Raw genomic sequence first — 20,151 nt, 5'->3', positions numbered from 1 at the left:
GAAAGTGCAAATTGCATTGACTCCACGTGCAAGGCCTGGAAAGGAACGCTGATTGCGGGTAAGTACTCCCTTGGGTCCAAACTTGCATCTTGCCTGCCCAGGGTCTGACGGGCGTGGGGCAATAACATGGCCCAAAACGGGCCCTTATCGAATTTTTACCCCAGTGGATCTTGTAAGGATGCTTCAATTGTGAGTTCAACAGAAACAAAACCTGATATAGAGTACAAAAGCAAGGAAGTTATGCTTCACCTTTATAAATCATTGGTTGGGCCTCACCTGGAGTATTCTGTCCATTTGTGGGCACCACAATTTAGGAAGGTGTCAAGGCCTTCGAGAGGGTGCAGAGGAGATTTACTGGAATGGTACCAGGGATGAGGGATTTCAGTTATGTGGAGAGACTGGAGAAGCAGGCGTTGTTCTCCTTAGAGCAGAGGAGTGAGACTAATTGGATATCTCAAAGAGCCGGCACAGGCACATTGGGCTGAACGGCCTGTTTCTGTGCTGCATGACTCTATGATAGTGTTATCTGAGAAATTAAATCAAGATTTTCCATTTCCAGAGTTCAGCTGTTTCACCTGCCAGCTCTGGCTAATAAAAACTCCCAGAATAGCTCTAAGTTCTGGCTGTTATGAAGTTAAATATTACACTAGACTGTTAATTACTTTTCACAAGTTGCTGCCCAACATGAATTGCTTCAAGTTAAAATGTAAACTACCAGTGCAGACGGAACTATTGGTTATTGTTGGTCCCAGTTCCTCTTGTTAAATCTAAATACAGCTTTGTTCAGGTGGAAGGGTTTGGGGGAAGGTCTTTTACAACATTCAGTTCTTGAAATGTCAGTCACCTGCTACTGCTCAAGGAGCACACGCAAAACAAATGCTCAGCATTTTAAGGTCACTTTAAAAGCTGCTGCACCTTGTGCAAAACCTATGTGCGTCTGCTACACTGTTCAAACATATCATAAGTATCATTGTAGGTACAGCACAGGAGGAGGTCATTCGGCCCAGTGTGCCTGTACTGGCTCTTTGAAAGAGCTATCCAATTAGACCCATTCCCCTGCTCTTTCCCCATAATCCTGTAATTTTTTTCCATTCAAGAATTTATCCAATTTCCTTTTGAAAGTTACTATTGAATCTGCTTCCACCACCCTTTCAGGCAGAGCGTTCCAGATTGTTATAACTCGCTGCGTAAAATAAAAAATGTTTCCTCATGTCACCTCTGGCTCTTTTGCTGATCACCTTAAATCTGTGTCCTCTGGTTACCGACCCCTCTGCCACTGGAAACAATTTCTCTTTATTTACTCTATCAAAACCCTTCATGATTTTGAAGACCTCTATCAAATCTCCCCTTAACTTTCTCTGTTCTAAGGAGAACAACCCCAGCTTCTCCAATCTCTCCACATAACTGAAGTCTCTCATCCCTGGTACCATTCTGGTAAATCTCTTTTGCACCCTCTCTAAGGCCTAGACAGCCTTCCTAAAGTGTGGCGCCCAGAATTGAACACAATGCTCCAGCTGAGGCCTAACCAGTGTTTTATAAAGGTTTATCATAACTTCCTTGCTGTTGTACACTATGTCTATTAATAAAGATGATGTGGAGAACCCTGTGTGAGAACCTCTCTGGATACGTCGAGGGCATCCTGAAACCCATCGTACAGGGAACCCCCAGCTTCTGTCGCGACACTACAGACTTCCTACAAAAACTCAGCATCCACGGACCAGTTGAACCAGGAACACTTCTCACCACAATGGACGTCTCGGCACTATACACCAGTATCCCCCACGATGACGGCATCGCTGCAACAGCCTCAGTACTCAACACCAACAACAGCCAATCTCCAGACGCCATCCTGCAACTCATCCGCTTCAGCCTGGATCACAATGTCTTCACCTTCGATAACCAGTTCTTTACCCAAACCCACGGAACAGCCATGGGGACCAAATTCGCACCCCAATACGCCAACATTTTCATGCACAAGTTCGAGCACGACTTCTTCACTGCACAGGACCTCCAACCAACGCTATACACCAGATACATCGACGACATTTTCTTCCTATGGACCCACGGCGAAGAATCACTGAAGAGACTACACGATAACATCAACAAGTTCCATCCCACCATCAAACTCACCATGGACTACTCCTCAGAATCGGTTTCTTTCTTGGACACACAAATCTCCATCAAAGACGGGCACCTCAGCACCTCACTCTACCGCAAGCCCACGGACAACCTCACGATGCTCCACTTTTCCAGCTTCCACCCCAACCACGTCAAAGAGGCCATCCCCTATGGACAGGCCCTACGAATACACAGGATCTGCTCAGACGAGGAGGAACGCGATGGACACCTACAGACGCTGAAAGACGCCCTCGTAAGAACGGGATATGACGCTCGACTTGTCGGTCGACAGTTCCGATGGGCCACAGCGAAGAATCGCATAGACCTCCTCAGAAGACAAACACGGGACGCAACCAACAGAGTACCCTTCGTCGTCCAGTACTTCCCTGGAGCGGAGAAACTACACCATGTTCTCCGCAGCCTTCAACATGTCATCGATGACGACGAACACCTCGCTATGGCCATCCCCACGCCTCCACTGCTCGCCTTTAAACAGCCACCCAACCTCAAACAGACCATCGTTCGCAGCAAGTTACCCAGTTTTCAGGAGAACAGCGTCCACGACACCACACAACCCTGCCACGGCAACCTCTGCAAGACATGCCAGATCATCGACACGGATACCACCATCACACGAGAGGACACCACGCACCAGGTACATGGTTCATACTCCTGTGACTCGGCCAACGTTGTCTACCTCATACGTTGCAGGAAAGGATGCCCCGGAGCATGGTACATTGGCGAGACCATGCAGACGCTGCGACAACGGATGGACGGACACCGCGCAACAATCGCCAGACAGGAGGGTTCCCTCCCAGTCGGGGAACACTTTAGCAGTCAAGCACATTCAGCCACCGATCTTCGGGTAAGCGTTCTCCAAGGCGGCCTTCGAGACACACGACAACGCAAAATCGTCGAGCAGAAGTTGATAGCCAAGTTCCGCACCCATGAGGACGGCCTCAACCGGGATCTTGGGTTCATGTCACGCTACACGTAACCCCACCAGCAAAAAGGGGGAAAAAAATTATATGTTTTTAAAAATTCTCTCTCTCTCTCTCTCTGCCATTTTGAGTTTCTTTCTGCCTGCCTGTGTAATCGACACAATGTATATCCAGTGTACTGGGACGTGCTGTTCTCCGTGACTGGCCTGTTTGAATAACAACGACACCTTTTGATTGGTGTGATGCTGTCCCAACATAGTATAAGATATGCGATTTGAGAACCTTTTCACACATTCATCTGACGAAGGGGATAATCTCCGAAAGCTTGTGATTTTAAAATAAATTTGTTGGACTATAACCTGGTGTTGTAAGATTCCTTCTATTAATAAAGCCCAAGCATCCCATATGCTTTTTTAACAGCCTTCTCAACTTGTCCTGCCGCCTTCAAAGATTTGTGTTCATACACCCCCAGATCTCTCTGTTCCTGCACCCCCTTTAAAATTGTATCATACAGTTAATATTGCCTCTCCTCATTCTTCCTACCAAAATGTATCACTTCACACTTCTCTGCATTAAATTTCATCTGCCATGTGTCTGCCCATTTCACCAGTCCGTCTATGTCCTCCTGAAGTCTGTTACTATCCTCCATTGTTTACTACATTTCTGAGTTTCATATTATCTGCAAACTTTGAAATTATACCCTCTATACCCAAGTCCAGGTAATTAATATATATTTAGACTCTTATTATTACATAGGATTGCATAGAATTACACAGAATGTACAGCACAGAAACAGGCCTTTCGGCTCAACAGGTCCGTGCCGGTGTTTATGCTCCACATGAGTCTCCTCCCTCCCTACTTCGTCTAACTCTATCGGCATATCCTTCTATTTTTTTCTCCCTTATGTGTTTATCTAGCTTCCCCTTAAATGCATCTATGCTCGTCACCTCAACTATTCCTTGTGGCAGCGAGTTCCACATTCGAACCACTCTCTGGTGAAAGAAGTTTCTCCTGAATTCCCTATTGGATTTAGTAGCGACTATCTTATATTTATGGCTCCTAGTTCTGGTCACCCACGCAAGTGGAAACAGCTTCTCTACATTTATCCAGCAAACACTTTCATAATCTTAAAGAACTCTATCAGGTCACCCCTCAGTCTTCTCTTTCCTAGAGAAAAGAGCCCTGGCCTGCTCAATCTTTCCTGATATGTATAACCTCTCAGTTCTGGTATCATCCTAGTAAATCTTTTCTGCATCTTCTCCAGTGCCTCTGGAATAACTATGGAGGCCAGAACTGTTCACTGTAATCCAAGTGTGGTCTAACCATGATTCCAGACAAGTTTAACATAACTTCTCTGCTTTTCAATTCTATTCCTCTAGAAATGAACCCCAGTGCTTGGTTTACTTTTTTTATGGCCTTATTAACCTGCGTTGCTACTTTTGGTGATTTGTGTATCTGTACCTTCAGATCCCTCTGCTCTTCTACCCCATTTAGACTCTTATTATCCAAGCAATATATGGCCCCCTTATTCTTCCTACCAAAATGTAATACCTCAGACTTATCTATATTGAAATTCATTTGCCAATTACATGCCCAATCTGCAAGTTTATTAATGTCTTCCTGCATTTTGTTGCAGTCCTCCTCGGTATTAACTATACCCCCCAATTTGGTGTCGTCCACAAATTTTGAAATTGTACTTCCGATTCCTGAGTCCAAATCGTTTGTGTAAATGATGAACAACATGGTCCCAGCACCGATCCTTGTGGAACACCACTTCCTACATTTTGCCAGTCTTTGTAACTACCTTTAACCCCAACTCTCTGTTTTCTGTTTTTTAGCCAGCTTGCTATCCATTCTGCAACTTGTCCCCTGACTCCACATACTCTGACCTTAGTCATGAGTCTACTATGTGGTACCTTATTGAAGGCCTTTTGAAAATCCAAATATATTACATCTACTGTATTACCCTTGTCTACCCTTTCTGTTACTTCTTCAAAGAATTCAATAAGGTTGGTCAAGCATTACCTTCCCTTTTGAAATCCGTGCTAACTATTCTTTATTATCTTTTCAGTTTCTAGATGTTTTTCTATTACATCTTTGAGTAAGGATTCCATTATCTTTCCTACCACTGACATTAAGCTAATTAGTCTATAGTTCCCTAGGCTAGTTCTATCTCTCTTTTTAAATATAGGAACAACATTAGCTGTCCACCAGTCCTCTGGCACTATTCCCTTTTCTAATGAATTTTTATATATAAGTGATAGTGCCTCTTCCATCTCTTCCCTAACTTCTTTTAATATGCGCAAATGCACTCCATCCAGACCAGGGGTTTTATCTTCTCTAAGTTTGTTTGGTTTATCAATTATCTCCCCCCTTTCTATCTTAAATGTCTTTATATCTTTTTTGATCTCTTCTTCTAATGCCCACCATGTTAGTCTCCCTGGTAAGTACTGAGGCAAAGTAACTATTTAATATTTCTGCCATTTCACTGTCATTACCTACGAGTTCATCGTGTGTATCTCTTAATGGCCCTATCCCTATCCTGATTTTTCTTTTGTTATTTATGGTCTGTAGAATACTTTATTATTTCTTTTTATATTCCTTGATAACTTAATTTCATAGTTTCTCATTGCCTTCCTAATTGTTTTTTTAAATTTCTTTCCTAACCTTTTCGTATTCCCTTTTGTCATTCTCTCCTTTGTTGTCTTTATACTTAGTGTATTCCTTTTTCGTTAGTTTCAATTTTGACCTTATTTCTTTATTCATCCATGGTGTGCAATTACTGACTAGTTTGTTCTTGCTTTTTAGTGGAATATATTTCTTCTGAACTCTAATGATCACTGTTTTAAATGTTTCCCACTGCAGTTCTATTTCTTCATTTATTAATAAACGTTTCCAGTTTACTTTTCCTAGTTTCATTCTCATCCCCTGAAAATCAGCTTTTTTCCAGTTTATTACTTTGGTCTTTGTCTTACTTATGTCCTTCTTAATCTTTAGCTTAAACCTTACCATGTTGTGATCGGTATTGCCTAGATGTTCCCCTATGTTTACTTCTCTTATCTGTTCTGGATTCATTTCCCACTACTAGATCCAGCAGTGCTTCCTCTCTTGTTGGACTTTTTACATATTGGGTAAGAAAGGAGTCCTGTACACATTGTAAATACTTAATTTCCCTGTACTCCTTTACATACCTCTTCTTGCCAGTTTATTTGAGGATAGTTAAAATCTCCCAGGACATTCTATGTCCTCTACTCATTTCACATGTTTTTCCATCATGCTGTACTGTATGCTATTCAATAGAGAGCTACAAACATTTTTTTCAGAAACATCACGGTGTAAAAATAAGTATGATACCACCTCCTGTCTATTGGGATGTTGCTTTCCTCACTTTATATTATCATTAGTTCTATATTCCATAGAACATTCCAAACTGATTTCTCATTCAACTATTTGGATGCAATGTGGCACAAGTTTGTGGTCAAAACTGTACAACAGCTCATTCATGATCCTTTCTCCCACACAGTACAGAAGGGGTTGTCAAGACTTGTACTACAGACCATACACAATCCTTTTCTCCACACCTCTCAAAGAAGGGACATGAAGACCATTTACTTCAGACCATACACAAACCTTTCTCCCGCTGCCTACAGGGGGAGGGCCATGTGCCATTCTCCAAAATATGTGCTGACACTGATCATTATGAACTTCAATGATACTAACAGGCCATCATTTATCATGTTTTTTAACAATAACTTTGTTCTTATTTCCCCTCTGCTGTCCCCCCCCCCCCACCTGCGTCTATAAGACAAGGGTGGTCTTTCTAGGTTTTCTCCCCTTCTGAAAAATTAGGCAGGAAAGTGATAGCATGGTGTTAGGTTTCATCATGTCTTGAGAATCTGAATCGTAGAATGTTGCTTGCCCCCTCGCCCTGTAGGCAGTAGGAAAAAGATTTCTGTATGGTCTATAGTAGAGTCCTCAATTATCCACTGTCAATGTGGAAAGGGAATTATATATTAGCTATAGAACAGCAACAACATCAACATCTTGAATTTATAGAGCCTTTAATGTATAAAAATGTCCTAACGTACTGCGTGGAGGTGTAAGGTAAAACGAATGCTGAGTTAAAGAGGAAAGATTAAAAGGAGTGACCAAAGGCTTGGTTGAAGAGGTCTTGATGGTTCTGAGACAATAACTTGACAGTTGTAAGAGGTATTGACAGCCCTATCTGTCATGAGTGGGTGAAATGATTGCGCAGTACTGATCTGAACTTCAGAGATAGATAAGGAATTTCACTCTTCTGATTGTAGCTCTAAGGTTTGGATTCAGATTCCCTCACAAACTCCCTACAGCCCATACATATTTAGCTCTGGGAACCTGCTAGCCCTGTGGTTCAAAAATCATGAAATTATCTGATCACCTTTTGGAAATAATCCTTTTGGATGCAATCATGCTGAGTAATGGAATGGAAGGATATGGGATTGAGACCATCATTCCCCATACGGCAAGTTTCCTGATCAGTAGCAGAGACTAATACTGCCCCACAACAAATAACAACTTCTGTGACTGTGATCGTGGTGCATTTTTCTCTTTCATCCTTCTTGACCTCTTTGCAGTCTTTGACACAGTCGACCCAGTCATCCTCCTCCAACACCTCTCCACTGTTGTCAAGCTCAGTGAGACTGCCCTCACTTGGTTCTATTTTTACCTATCCAATCATTGTCAGAGCATCTCCAGCAATGATTTCTCTATCTGGCCTCGCATCGTTACCTTTGGAATCCGCCAAGGATCTTTCCTTAGCCCCCTCCTCTTACTCATCTACATGCTGCCCCATGGGGACATAATCCAAAGACATGGGGTCAGAGTCCAAGTGTGGATTTAACTCTACCTCTGCTCCACCTCTCTTGATGCCTACACTGCATCAATGTTGCCAGACTGCTTGTCTGACATCCAATCTTGGATGAGCCACAATTTCCTCCAGTTAAACATTGGGACGACCAAAGCCATTATCTTTGGCCCCGAACAAAACTTCATAACTTTGCCACCGATTCCATCCCCCTCCTTGAACATTGTCTCAGATTGAACCAGACCTTACGCAACTACCCACCCTATGTCCTCTCTATCACAAAGACCACCTACCTACACCTCTGTAACATCGCCTACTTCCGTCCCTGCCTCAGCCCATCTGCTACTGAAACTGTCATCACTGCCTTTGTCACCTCCAGACAGGACTATTCCAGTGCTCTCCTGGCTGGCCTCCCTTCGTCCACGTTCTATAAACTTCAGCTCGTCGAAAACTCCTGCCCGTATCCTATACCGCACCAAGTTCTGCTTACCCATTATTTCTGTCCTTGCTGACCTACATTGGCTCCCAGTTCTCCAATGCCTCCCTATCTCTGTAACTTCCTCCAGCCCTACAACCTCCTAGAATTCTCTGTTCCTCTGACTCTGGCCCTCTTGTGCAACCCTCGCTCCTTTCACCCTACCATTGCCAGCTGCACCTTCAGTTGCCTAGGCTCCATGCTCTGGAATTTGCTCCCTAAACCCTTCTGCCTCTTCACCTGCCTCTCCTCCTTTAAGACCGCCTTCAAAACCCACCTCTTTGACCAACCCCTCCTAATATCTCCTTCTTTGGCTTGGTGTCAATTTTTGTGTGATTACGCCTCCATGAAGCGCCTTGGGACATTTTTCTACCTTAAAAATATTATATAAATGCGAATTATTGTTGCTTTTATTTTGTGGGTAGCAAATTTAAAAGTGTGAATGTAAGTAGAGGCTAGGATTTCACTCTGTGCTTGGGTCTAAAACTCTAGCATTACAAGACTGCTGTAAGTATCCTATTTTTTACAGAGATGATTTACAATTTGAATAATTGAATACAAACTGCTCTAGTGCTTTAATGATCTGCTCGAACTACAGTCAGGCAGCTTTTGTTGGTTCAGTGCATACTGGACTTTCTGGTCTGTTTTCTTTCAATTAACGAAGCCCTTGGTATGTTGTTTGTGGAATATATTTCATCACCATGGCGATCTTTTGCCGCTGGACCTTCTTCATTTACTTTCCCTGAGTGGAAAGTCAAATTTTTAATCTGACATATTTTAGTTCCCAAACCAACAAATTTTGTACAATATTAGCTGATCTCCCATGGCATTGCTTGTGGCTAGTCTGGAATCTGGAACACGGTTTTGATGTTTTCCATTTCAAGACAGGGAATGGAACACAGTGAGCGACCAGGAAGTGAAACCCAGTGGAGGGCAGAAAGTGGCACACAGGAGGGTGCTGGGGAATGGAGGATAGGTGGCCTGGGAGTGGAGCACAGTGTGTAAATAGTCGGTGCAGCACAGGGATCAGGGGAATGGCATACATGAGGGCTAGAGAGTGGAGCACAGTTGGGGGGGTCAGGGGTGGAACAAATCCAGGAGCGAGGAGTGGAGCACAGTGGATGGGGGAGGGGGAGAGATTGGAACAAAGAAGTACAGACAGGGGAAGAGATTGTGAAAGAATTAGGTACTTACCTATTCAAGCTAGCAGATTATAGCTCCCAGTGAGTACCTGTGTGTACAACTTAGAGAATTTTTAAAGATTTATAGCAAGACTAACCATGCAAAGACTTGTTTTTAAGCCTAGCTCTCTTCCACGGAAAGCTATTGAGAACAAAAGCCCTAGGGGAACTATTTTTAGGAGTAATTTGAATTTTTTTTATATAAGCCATCAAAACAAATTAATGCATGAACTTCAACACTTCTTGAGGTAAGTTTGAAAGCAAAAATACTTTGGACAGGCTGATACCCTGCAACGACAGTCAGCAAGCATAGTGCGAGAGCAGAACACATATACAGCTGAGGAGAAAACTTGCAAAAAGCCCGCTTCTCCAGCCATATTCTTACACGTATATTCATCATCCTTTAGCTGTGGTTAATGAGTTCCTTACAATTATAATTTCTCTAAGTCTTATGAACCCTGCCTCAAACCAAAGCACACTTACACAAAAAAAACAGCACAGCTCAAAGTATTGGATGTGGAAATTTTGGAAATTTGAAATAAAGTGACAACATTTGTCAAACAGCCAGCATTGCTGAACGGTTTAACAGGTGTGGAACTAAAGTGACATTGACAGTGGTGGGACAGTATCATTGTGTATGCCTGCACCAACACATTTACAAAGTTTCCTTGTTTTCAAATCCCTCCATAGCCTCGCCCCTCCCTATTACTGAAACCACCTCCAGCCCTACAACCCTGTGAGATCTCCACACTCTCCCATTTCTTGCCCCTTGTGCATCTCCGATGTTAATCGCTCCACCATTGGCGGCTGTGCCTTCAGCTGCTTAGGCCCTAAGCTCTGTAATTCTCTCCCTAAACCTCTATGTCTCTCTACCTCTCCTCCTTTAAGACCCTCCTTAAAACCTACCTCTTTGACCAAGCTTTTGGTCATCTGTCCTAAAATCTCCTGATGTGGCTTTGTGTCAAATTTTGTTTGATAACGCTCCTGTGAGGCGTTTTGTGACGTTTTGCTTCGTTAAAGGTGCTATATAAATGCAAGTTGTTGTTGTAAAACTACACTCTGTATAGTGCAGTGGATTACCATACCATCTGAGATTGGTTTGAATCTAGCCCATTCATTGTGGATATCAGAGTGAAGTTTCAACCTGGCTAATAGAGAATGGGTAGAGGTGAGCAATCCCACTTGAAAAATAAAAAGTAAAATCTCAAATAAAAATTTTAAAAAACATGCAGCAACATGTTTTATTTTGAGTCAGACAGCATTTACTTTTATAAGGAACTTAGAACTTATCTTTATTCCTAATTGAAAGCAAAAGCAAAAACTTTGTTGGTTCCTCTGATTTCATTAATAATTCATTATAATTATAATAGAAATTGTCATGTCTCTCATTGTTATGGGGGACTAAAAGTAATTTCAGGTTCAATATTTCAAGTGTATCAGTTGCAAGGACTGGGATGTTCTTTACTTGGATGGGAGTTTACCAGGCTTTCCATTTTCCCTTCATTGGTGGCAGAGCCATCAGCCATTATGACCCTGTGCTCTGGAATTTTCTCCCTACAACCCTCCAACTTGCCACAGCTCTCACCACTTTCAAAAGACTGCAAAACCCATCTTGTCAACCCTGCCTTCTATCACCTCCCTGAACCTCCTTCAACTCCTGTCCAGTGTCCGTTCACCCCCACCCACTCCACACCCCCCCACACCCCCCCCCCCCCACACCCCCCCACCACTCTCCTTGTAAAATTCCCTGGGATGTTTCACTATGTTGAGGATAATACAAAACTTGGCAACATAGTAAATAGTGAGCAGGATAGTAGCAGACTTCAAGAGGACATAGACAGACTGGTGAAATGGGCAGACGCATGGCAGATGCAGTTTAATGTGGATAAGTGTGAAATGATGCACTTTGGGAGGAACAACATGGAGTAGGCAGTATAATCTAAATTGTACTATTTTGAGGGGGGGGGGGTGCAAGAGCAGAGGGACCTGGGGGTGCATATTCATAAATCTTTGAAGGTGGCAGCACATGTTGATAAGGTGGTTAAGGAAGCATATGGAATACTTGGCTTTGTAAGTAAAGATGTGGAGATGCCGGTGATGGACTGGGGTTGACAATTGTAAACAATTTTACAACACCAAGTTATAGTCCAGCAATTTTATTTTAAATTCACAAGCTTTCGGAGGCTTCCTCCTTCGTCAGGTGAATTTTCACATCGTTCACCTGACGAAGGAGGAAGCCTCCGAAAGCTTGTGAATTTAAAATAAAATTGCTGGACTATAACTTGGTGTTGTAAAATTGTTTACATTTGTAAGTAAAGGCATTGGATACAAAAACAAGAAATCATGCTAAACCTGGTCTCAGCTGGACAATTATAGACACCACACTTTAGGAAGGATGTCAAGGCCTTGGAGAGAGTACAGAGGAGGTTTACCAGGATGATACCAGGGATGAGGGACTTCTGTTATGTGGAGAGACTGGAGAAGCTGGGATTGTTCTCCTTAGAGCAGGGAAGGTTAAGGGGAGACCTAAGAGAGCTGTTCAAAATTATGAGGGGTTTTGATAGAGCAAGTAGGGAGAAACTGTTTCCTCTGGCAGGTGGGTCGGTAACCAGAGTTCATAGATGTAAAATAATTTGCAAAAGAACTAGAGGGGAAATGAGGAGATTTTTTTATCACATAGAGAGTTGTTAAGATCTAGAACGCACTACCTGAAAGGGTGTTGGAAGCAGATTCTGTAGGATCTTTCAAAAGGCAATTGGACATGTTTTTGAAGAGGGCTAATTTGCAGGGTTATGGGGAAAAAGCTGGGGTGTGGGACTAGATTGGACAGCACTTTCAAAGATCTGGCACAGGCATGACAGGCCGAATGGGCTCCTTCTGTGCTGTAAGATTTTATGATTCTATGTTGTTGTTGTAGAATTGTGTGAGGTCTGTCAGCAGAATAACGGAGCCTGAACTGTCAGATAATTGTGCGAATCTCATTCACATCGATGCAGAGATCGTTTTTTTTCCATTGGGAGAACCTTTTAGATTCTGCTCAGCAAAAAAAAAGGGCGCTAAATTGGGCCGTGTAGCGCCCATTGTTTCAGCGCTACACGGCCTCTCCAACATCCAAGATAGCGTCTTGGATGTGTTTCCTGCGTGACGTGCGCCAGACGCCATCTTGGCATAGGAGTTTGTGCAGGCACAGATAAGAAACGCTGGAATCATGTAAAGTAGGGAGAAAATGGCTTCAATCACTGTGCAACGCTGATTTAAAGTGATAGACACCATTTTGGGACTTAATGTTCAACTCAACACACAGTCTTAACCTCGACCATCTGAACATGTCTTAGAGTTCCTGGAGGACCCCTCACCGGTGCTATTTAAAGGGACCATGCAAGATTTACAGGTTAGTGGCTGGATTATTGCCTCTGGCTGCTGAGACATTTGTAACCGTTTTTGGAGGTCTCCTAGACTTCAATGCTAGGACGCGGGGACATAGCCTAACATTTAGAGCCAGGACGTGCAGGAGTGAAGTTAGGAAATGCTTCTACACGCAAAGGGTGGGAGACGTTTGGAATGCTCTTCTACTGACGGCAGTTGATGCTAGCTCACTTGTGAATGTTAAATCTGAGATTGATAGAGTTCTGTGAACCAAGGGTATTAAGGGATATGGGGCTAAGGCACTAACATCGCCCAGAACGGAACCTTAACCAATTTTTCCCCCCAAAATAATTAAAATGCCCTGATTCAAGGCCTGAGTCGATGCAGCATGCTTTATCTTCTATGTGAAAGTCGCATTGAACAGTTTAAGAGGTTTGGATGGATTATAGTTGCCTAATTTGAAGACATTGTAAGCATTGCCTCCTCTGAACGTGGGGGAGAATTTATAAAGGAAATTCTTCCAATGCTTAGTATGCAGCACACTGTGCCTTGCAGAATGTAATTAAAAGAAAGTAAAAACTCGAATGTCAGTAGGTTCGCGTATTAATATTTTATTTGCAGATTTGTTTATTTCTTTTTGGGTATGTTTTCACTCATTAGGATTTTACAGCTGCCTCAGATGACCACCTTTGGCTTTCAGTAAGGGCAGCCTGATGGTCTGGCTGGCAGATTGCTCCCTGGAATGAAATTGGTCTTGCCAAGTTTTCTTTCCCTGAGTGAGGCAGACTGCTGGCATACTGTTCTGCACAGGCAGCCTGGCCAAGAACAGGTCAGCAGCCCGACCAAGTCACCCACGGAGGGCCGATAAGACTGAATATCATTTGAGGCTGGGTTTTTTTTAATTTGTGGACATCAGGTTGGGTGTCCATCACAGCACAACTACAGCTGGGCCAGAGCTGCCTCTGTGCTTCTGATGTCTTATGTTTAGCTGTTCTATTAATAATAGTTGCCCCTTTCATTTCCCTCTGTATTTTCCATGCAGTCATTCAGCCAAAACTTTCCTGCGGTGTTTAACTATTCACAAAGTCTGGTGTTGCTAAACTTATGTGAAACCTTTGGAACGAACAAAAAACTTGATTGGAAATCTGAATTTGCTGGGATTATTAGTGAATATAAACACATGTATCGTGTGAAACAATAAGTTATGTTATGCCATTCAAATTTGGAGTAAGATTTTCTGAATAAAAAATTATTTAAATCTTAATTGGAAAGAGTTTATACAAACCTTCTTAACACTGTGTGACTTCCTGTTAATGATTCCACTCTATCTGTTGGAATGGGATTTCTGGCAGGTACTGATTGCAGGGTGACGTGGGCAGAGGATTGGAAGCAGGTCACTTGACTGACTGCTTGGGCAGAAGTGCGTGACATGAGGAGAATGGAAAAAAGAGGAAAGCAAAAAGTAGCTAAAATCAGAACACCCGAATATAAATCTTTAAAATCAACCTGTTCTTGAGAGTTTACTTCTTAAACCGTGGTTGTGCAGACGTAACTAGCACAAAGCCACAATTGTCCTCAAGTAATTTTCTTTTCATTACAGACTTTTGAATCTCCCTTACCACTTTCATAACAGCAATTCACGGAGCACTGGGGCTGGAAATCTGCTCCCGTGCGCAGGGCGCAAAGGGCAGGAGGAAATTCGGGGGCAGAGGCCTCGCGATACAAAAGTGCATGGGTTTTCTGCCCAGGCAGTGCAGGGAGAATAGGAGGCTCTTACTGCTTCATGGAGCAAGCCTTATTATAGGGCCAAAAAGAAGCAAATAGTGGTTGTGCCTCCCAAACATGGTTTTGCTACTTGTTTTGGCTTTGAGGACCATCATGTGCCTGCACACTTAAAAAAAGGCACACGGAAGTCAGTAGCAGTGCAGAGGCAGCAGAAGGCACTTCCTGTTTTTTTCAAAGCTGTCTGCGTAGTGATTTGGCCGGTGTTTTTCTTGGCCTTTTTCATTTCCTTTTGTTGCAGTTCTTCATCTGCACTGCTTTTTTTGCATTGCACTTCAATTTAGACTTTTTCTCTTAGGTTCACTATGATATGCCACATCCTCCACCGGTAGGATGGGAACTCTTTTCAGAATGCCTCTTGCCTGCGGGAAGCCTCAAAACAATGAAGGTTTCCAAAGAGGGAGGTCTTCCTATACCTGAGGTGGTTTGCCCAGACTCACCATCGCCTATGTTGGCGGGCCCTCAGGTCCTGTTAGAGCTCCTTGGGTATGCTTTGGGCATCTACAATTGACCGATGGCGCCTTTCTGTAGGTTGGGATATTGCCTTCGGGGTGGCATCTGTTTTACCAGCAGAAAAAGTTGTTTCGCGAGGTTAGAAGTTGAAGCAGCACAAGCACAGTGACAAACATGCACACAAACTGCATGCCAACCTGGGCATCATCAAGTGATTGTGGCCCTGAACTTCCTCCGTCATTGTGTCAGGAAACTGTTGTAACCTGAGTGGGTCGGGATGCTAAATGGGGCAAGAGCCCGTTACACCCTGGTCCCTGCCCCTTTTTGCATCTGTCAAAAATTATGTCGGAACTGGCAGCAGGTGCCTAATAGGCCCATGTATTATCATGCCATGAAGGAAATACGTCATACAGTGTAATTCCCGTCATTTGTGCCCTAGCAACTCTGGGTGCAATGGATGTCTGCATTTCTGATGTCCTGCATCAGGGATAGATTTAAATTTTAATAAGCCCAGTTTCCTGAAGGTGATTGATTTCAGCATGCACAATCCAATTTTGCAAAGGTTGCCTTAAACAGGCATTAGGCACCCTATTTGCATATGTAAAAGGACTAACGCCTGTTTCATGCCTGTTGCCCTGGATGCCTATGGAGAAACTTTAATCTTTAGAGTGAGCTATAAGGTTGTGCAAAGCCTTGGCATGGGTGAGGAGTACATAGAGAGCAGGCATCACTTTGTGGGAAACAATCTTTACACAGTCCATGAGGTATCTGATACTGCTGGCTATTGTTTCATTGCCAGATTCCTTTTAAGTGTGTCATCTTCTTCTCCATCTGTTCCCAGTTCCTGCAGGTCATGTGTGCAGTGTTGAGCTTGCTCATCACCTGCTGCCAAGATTTGTGCACTGGTGTCCTCTGGACAAGGTGTCCTGTAGCTGCATGTCCATTGAGCCATCCATCAAACAGGGCACTGGGTGCTATCCCACTGCATCACCTGCGCACAGGATTTGTTTTATGCCTCCACACTGGGTTTCTATTCACTTAATTTATGCCTGCCACTTCGTCACCTCCTGGCCTTGACCAAGGTTGGCCAATATCTGATATTGACTTTGAAGCTTGCTAATGGCTGAAATTAATATTTGTCCCCATATGCACCTTTATGTGCACAAATCCATTTAAATTGGACCTGCTGGCCAGAGTTTCCACTTGCCCATTGGGTTTACTCCCTGCACAAGGACAAAGTTGTATTGGCAATTATGCATTGTTATGCAAATGAGTTGAAAATTAATTTTTGGGCAATCAGTTAATTGCTTCATGGCATGTACCTGTAGCAGATTTTCAGGCCCACTGTGTTCGGTTTTCATTATGGCACAACATAAAAAGATACGGAAAAGAACAAGACTGATCACAAATATAAAGTGCACGAGTTATGAGGAAAGAGTAGTGCATCTTAAGTTTTATAGAATGGAAAAAAGGCAGTTAAAGGAGTACCTCACTGAAGTGTATAAAATATTAAAATGGTATAGATAAGCTGAACCCAGATTATGACTTCAAAGTACACTAGGAAAGTAGAGCCAAATGACATAAATGACAATTGGTGAAAAGTAAATTTGGAAAAACTCCTTTAATCAAAACTGATAAATTATTGAAATAATCTACCAAGCAATGGAATAGAGGCTAAAACACTGAGGATATTCAAAATATATTTAGATGCTATTGTGATTGAGCCAACTGTTTCAGGCCCTAAGAATCTCTATGTTATATACTTTTGTACTAACTTGTAGCCACACCAGTCTTGCAGCAACTTTAAAATTGCTCACCGGAGAGATTTTAGGAACATAGGAGCATAGGAACAGGAGTAGGCCATTCAGCCCCTCGTGCCTGTTCCACCATTTGATAAGATCATGGCTGATTTGTGATCTAACTCCATATACCTGCTTTTGGCCCATATCCCTTAATCCCTTTGGTTGCCAAAAAGCTATCTATCTCAGATTTCAATTTAGCAATTGAGCTAGTATCAATTGCCGTTTGCGGAAGAGAGTTCCAAACTTCTACCACCCTTTTTGTGTAGAAATGTTTTCTAATCTCACTCCTGAAAGGTCTGGCTCTAATTTTTAGACTGTGCCCCCTACTCCTAGAATCCCCAACCAGCGGAAATAGTTGCTCTCTATCCACCCTATCCGTTCCCCTTAATATCTTATAAACTTCGATCAGATCACCCCTTAACCTTCTAAACTCTAGAGAATACAACCCCAATTTGTGTAATCCCTCCTCATAACTTAACCCTTGAAGTCCGGGTATCATTCTAGTAAACCTACGCTGCACTCCCTCCAAGGCCAATGTGCCCAGAACTGCTCACAGTACTCCAGGTGTGGTCTAACCAGGGTTTTGTATAGCTGCAGCATAACTTCTGCCCCCTTGTACTCCAGTCCTCTAGATATAAAGGCCAGCATTCCATTAGCCTTCTTGATTATTTTCTGCACCTGTTCATGACACTTCAATGATCTGTGTACCCGAACCCCTAAGTCCCTTTTCCAACCCTTGTTGACCTCATTGTGTTTCTTAGTGATTGTTTTTACAATTAAGTAACTTGCTCGCCACTTAAGAGGGCTTTAAGAGTCAAGCACATAGTGTAGGACTGGCATCATGTGGAGATCAGACTTGAAGAGTATTAGAGAACCTGTTGGGTTTTTACAACAATCTTGCAGCCCATAAATTACCAGAATTATTGAATTCAATTTCACAATTTGTCATGGTGGAATTTCTACTCTATGTTTCTGGTCCAATACCAAAGTAGTAAACTACTGTACCTTAGAGTTAGAAGTTATACACGATACATCAGCAATAAAGGACCATAGAAAAGGACACAATATCACTGACACATGACATAAAGTAGGTTAATAAATTGCTTGTACATGTCATTTTGGTTTAGAGAGTTTCTTGCTGATTGGATAATAGAAGGTGGCAGCACAGCACAGAATGGGCATTGATGTTAGTTGAGGAAGTTTAGAGGACAGTATTGTAGAATGTTGATAGAATCACATTTTCAGTATTATTTGGATAACAGGCTTTCTTGAAGAGGTAGGTCTGAATGTGCTGAGACAAACTCCTGGAAAACCAGTCTTCTTGGCTTCACTGGTGTTTCTGGTGCAAAATGCCTTTTGGCCAGTGTCTGTGTCCTACTTTGGCCTTGAACTTGCATTGGTCTTCCCCTTCTTCATGGTTAGGCCTCTTTGTATTGCTGACAACGATGATCTTGGAGACCCTGATGGGGCTCCACTATAAGGTACCTGCGGACCTTCAAGACAACTGAAGCACTGCTTCAAGGTGCTGATGGTATGCTCCATAATGAACCCAGTAGCTACATGGGTCTTGTATCTGTGCTTTGCTTCAATGGTTGCTGCTAGGGCATTATTGGCCATGGCTGAAGATGGTAGCCTTCTTTGTTCTTCTTCATCCTCTTCCATTATATTCAATGAGAGGGGAGCACTGAAAGCAACCCTTATAGTTTGCAATTGAATGGCAACAAAAATAAATGATCAGTGCTGCTCTATGGAATTCTTTCTCAATGGGACAAAACCTGTCTGGCCATTAGTGCCCACTTTAAATGGGCTGAGTACACTATTAATGAACTGGAAGAATTTTATTGGTTCCCATTAACAGCTGATGTGCATTGTATTTGAAAGAAGGCTCTCACATTCTGTGCAAGAGAGTGCATTGCTGGCAGAGAATAAGGTTAGGAAAATAGCATATAGGGCAGAATGGGCAGGAAGCTAGTGACTTTTTGAACTCAGGATTTACTGTTCCCTATTTGCACAATTCTTGTTGGCAAAACTCCATGTGCTGCACTAATTTCCAAGTTTATATTGTTATATAGAGAACGATCAGTGGGGCTTGGGATGCAGGTGGTCTGGCCCAAGAGGAAAGGTTGCTGCATCAATAACCTATTAATCTATTTTCTCTTTTTGATGGAACGGACAGCTCACTGCAAAAATTTTGTAGCCTTTTCTCCAACCCCCATTCCTTTCGAGCACACCTTCCCCAGACAGTTTGTAAATTTAAATTTTGATTTGATTGGTGCAAGGGGAATATAATTAAATCAGTAACACCTTCAAACTACTCCCCAATAGCAATATCAAAGTCTTTAAAGTGGTTTAACCTTTACATGCTAAATGTCAAAACCCCTTTCAGCCTTTACAGAATTGAACTCATTAGACTGATGGCAGTGATCTGGTAAGACATTTTATCGCATTTATATACAGAAAGGGTACAGTTTTGGTCATTTCTAGTGTTGCAAATGTGTTATTTCTATCTTATTTTTATATAAAAACTCTATTGTAAAGGTCCCATAGACATGACAGAGTGAGCATATTCAGAACATGCTCTTCCAAGACGCAGCTTAAAAACTCCCTAGCATTACACAATGCCATCTGAGAGGAGTTTCTGTCATGAGTCAGACAGACTGATGATTTAGTGATGTATAAACAAACATTTGAGTAGAGGTTGTAAAGAAATGTGATTGTGATTCACAGCTACTCAAGAGTGGGTTGTATCAGATCTTTCCAAAGGGCAGAAATATTTTGTTAAACCTTTTTTTTCATAACTAATCTGGTGCACTGCCAAACCTGTTAGTCATGCATTTTTTCAGATCAACTGTTATTATAAGGGTTAACTTAAGGGGAGCGACTGCACTCCTAGTGTCGATATTAGGGGTGTATTGCACCCCCCCCTCCAGATTGAGATGATTACCTTTGCCTTGTTTTAAGCACTCAGTGGACGCTGGTCCCTATGTTCACACCCACTCCTAGTGGTAAACTAGGCTCCTTTAAACAGCTATAGCCAGGCCTAATTTGTTGGATTGCTGACCTTAATGTTGTCAAGCTGGCATGGAAACTGTACAAAACCTTTCCTATAATAAGCCAGCCTACCAGTTTCACCAGGCAAAATATTTCCTAATCTGTTTGTGCATTCATAGATTTATGGCTTGCTTTGGAG

At 42.7% G+C, this 20,151-nt stretch overlaps 2 protein-coding genes across 30 annotated transcripts in view; one reads left to right on the top strand and one right to left on the bottom strand.

Moving 5' to 3' along the window:
* LOC137327419 (uncharacterized) overlaps nt 1-20,151 on the top strand; it is a 212,061-nt gene that overhangs the window by 40,428 nt on the left and 151,482 nt on the right. For 11 of the 29 annotated variants that reach the window (XR_010964461.1, XR_010964459.1, XR_010964471.1 and 8 more), the window contains one exon: nt 12,894-12,949. The exons of 8 other annotated variants lie outside the window; for them this stretch is intronic. Coding sequence is in view for 7 of the 21 variants with exons in the window: in XM_067993194.1 (XP_067849295.1) it covers nt 1,589-3,115 (1,527 nt within the window). In the remaining 14 variants the exon portion in view is untranslated. Of the gene's footprint in view, nt 1-1,588; nt 3,365-8,727; nt 8,885-12,893; nt 12,950-19,313; nt 19,390-20,151 lie in introns of those variants that run through there. 10 more of the 29 variants (XM_067993194.1, XM_067993192.1, XM_067993193.1 and 7 more) reach the window with 3 other exon arrangements.
* The window catches only part of LOC137327421 (exosomal polycystin-1-interacting protein-like), a 45,948-nt gene that overhangs the window by 20,975 nt on the left and 4,822 nt on the right, over nt 1-20,151 (bottom strand). The gene's annotated exons all lie outside the window — the stretch shown is intronic.

This window comes from Heptranchias perlo, chromosome 11 (genome assembly GCF_035084215.1).
Source record: "Heptranchias perlo isolate sHepPer1 chromosome 11, sHepPer1.hap1, whole genome shotgun sequence".
NCBI lineage: Eukaryota > Metazoa > Chordata > Chondrichthyes > Hexanchiformes > Hexanchidae > Heptranchias > Heptranchias perlo.
The sequence above is the reverse complement of the archived record's forward strand: the minus strand, read 5'-3'. Positions and strand labels throughout refer to the sequence as shown.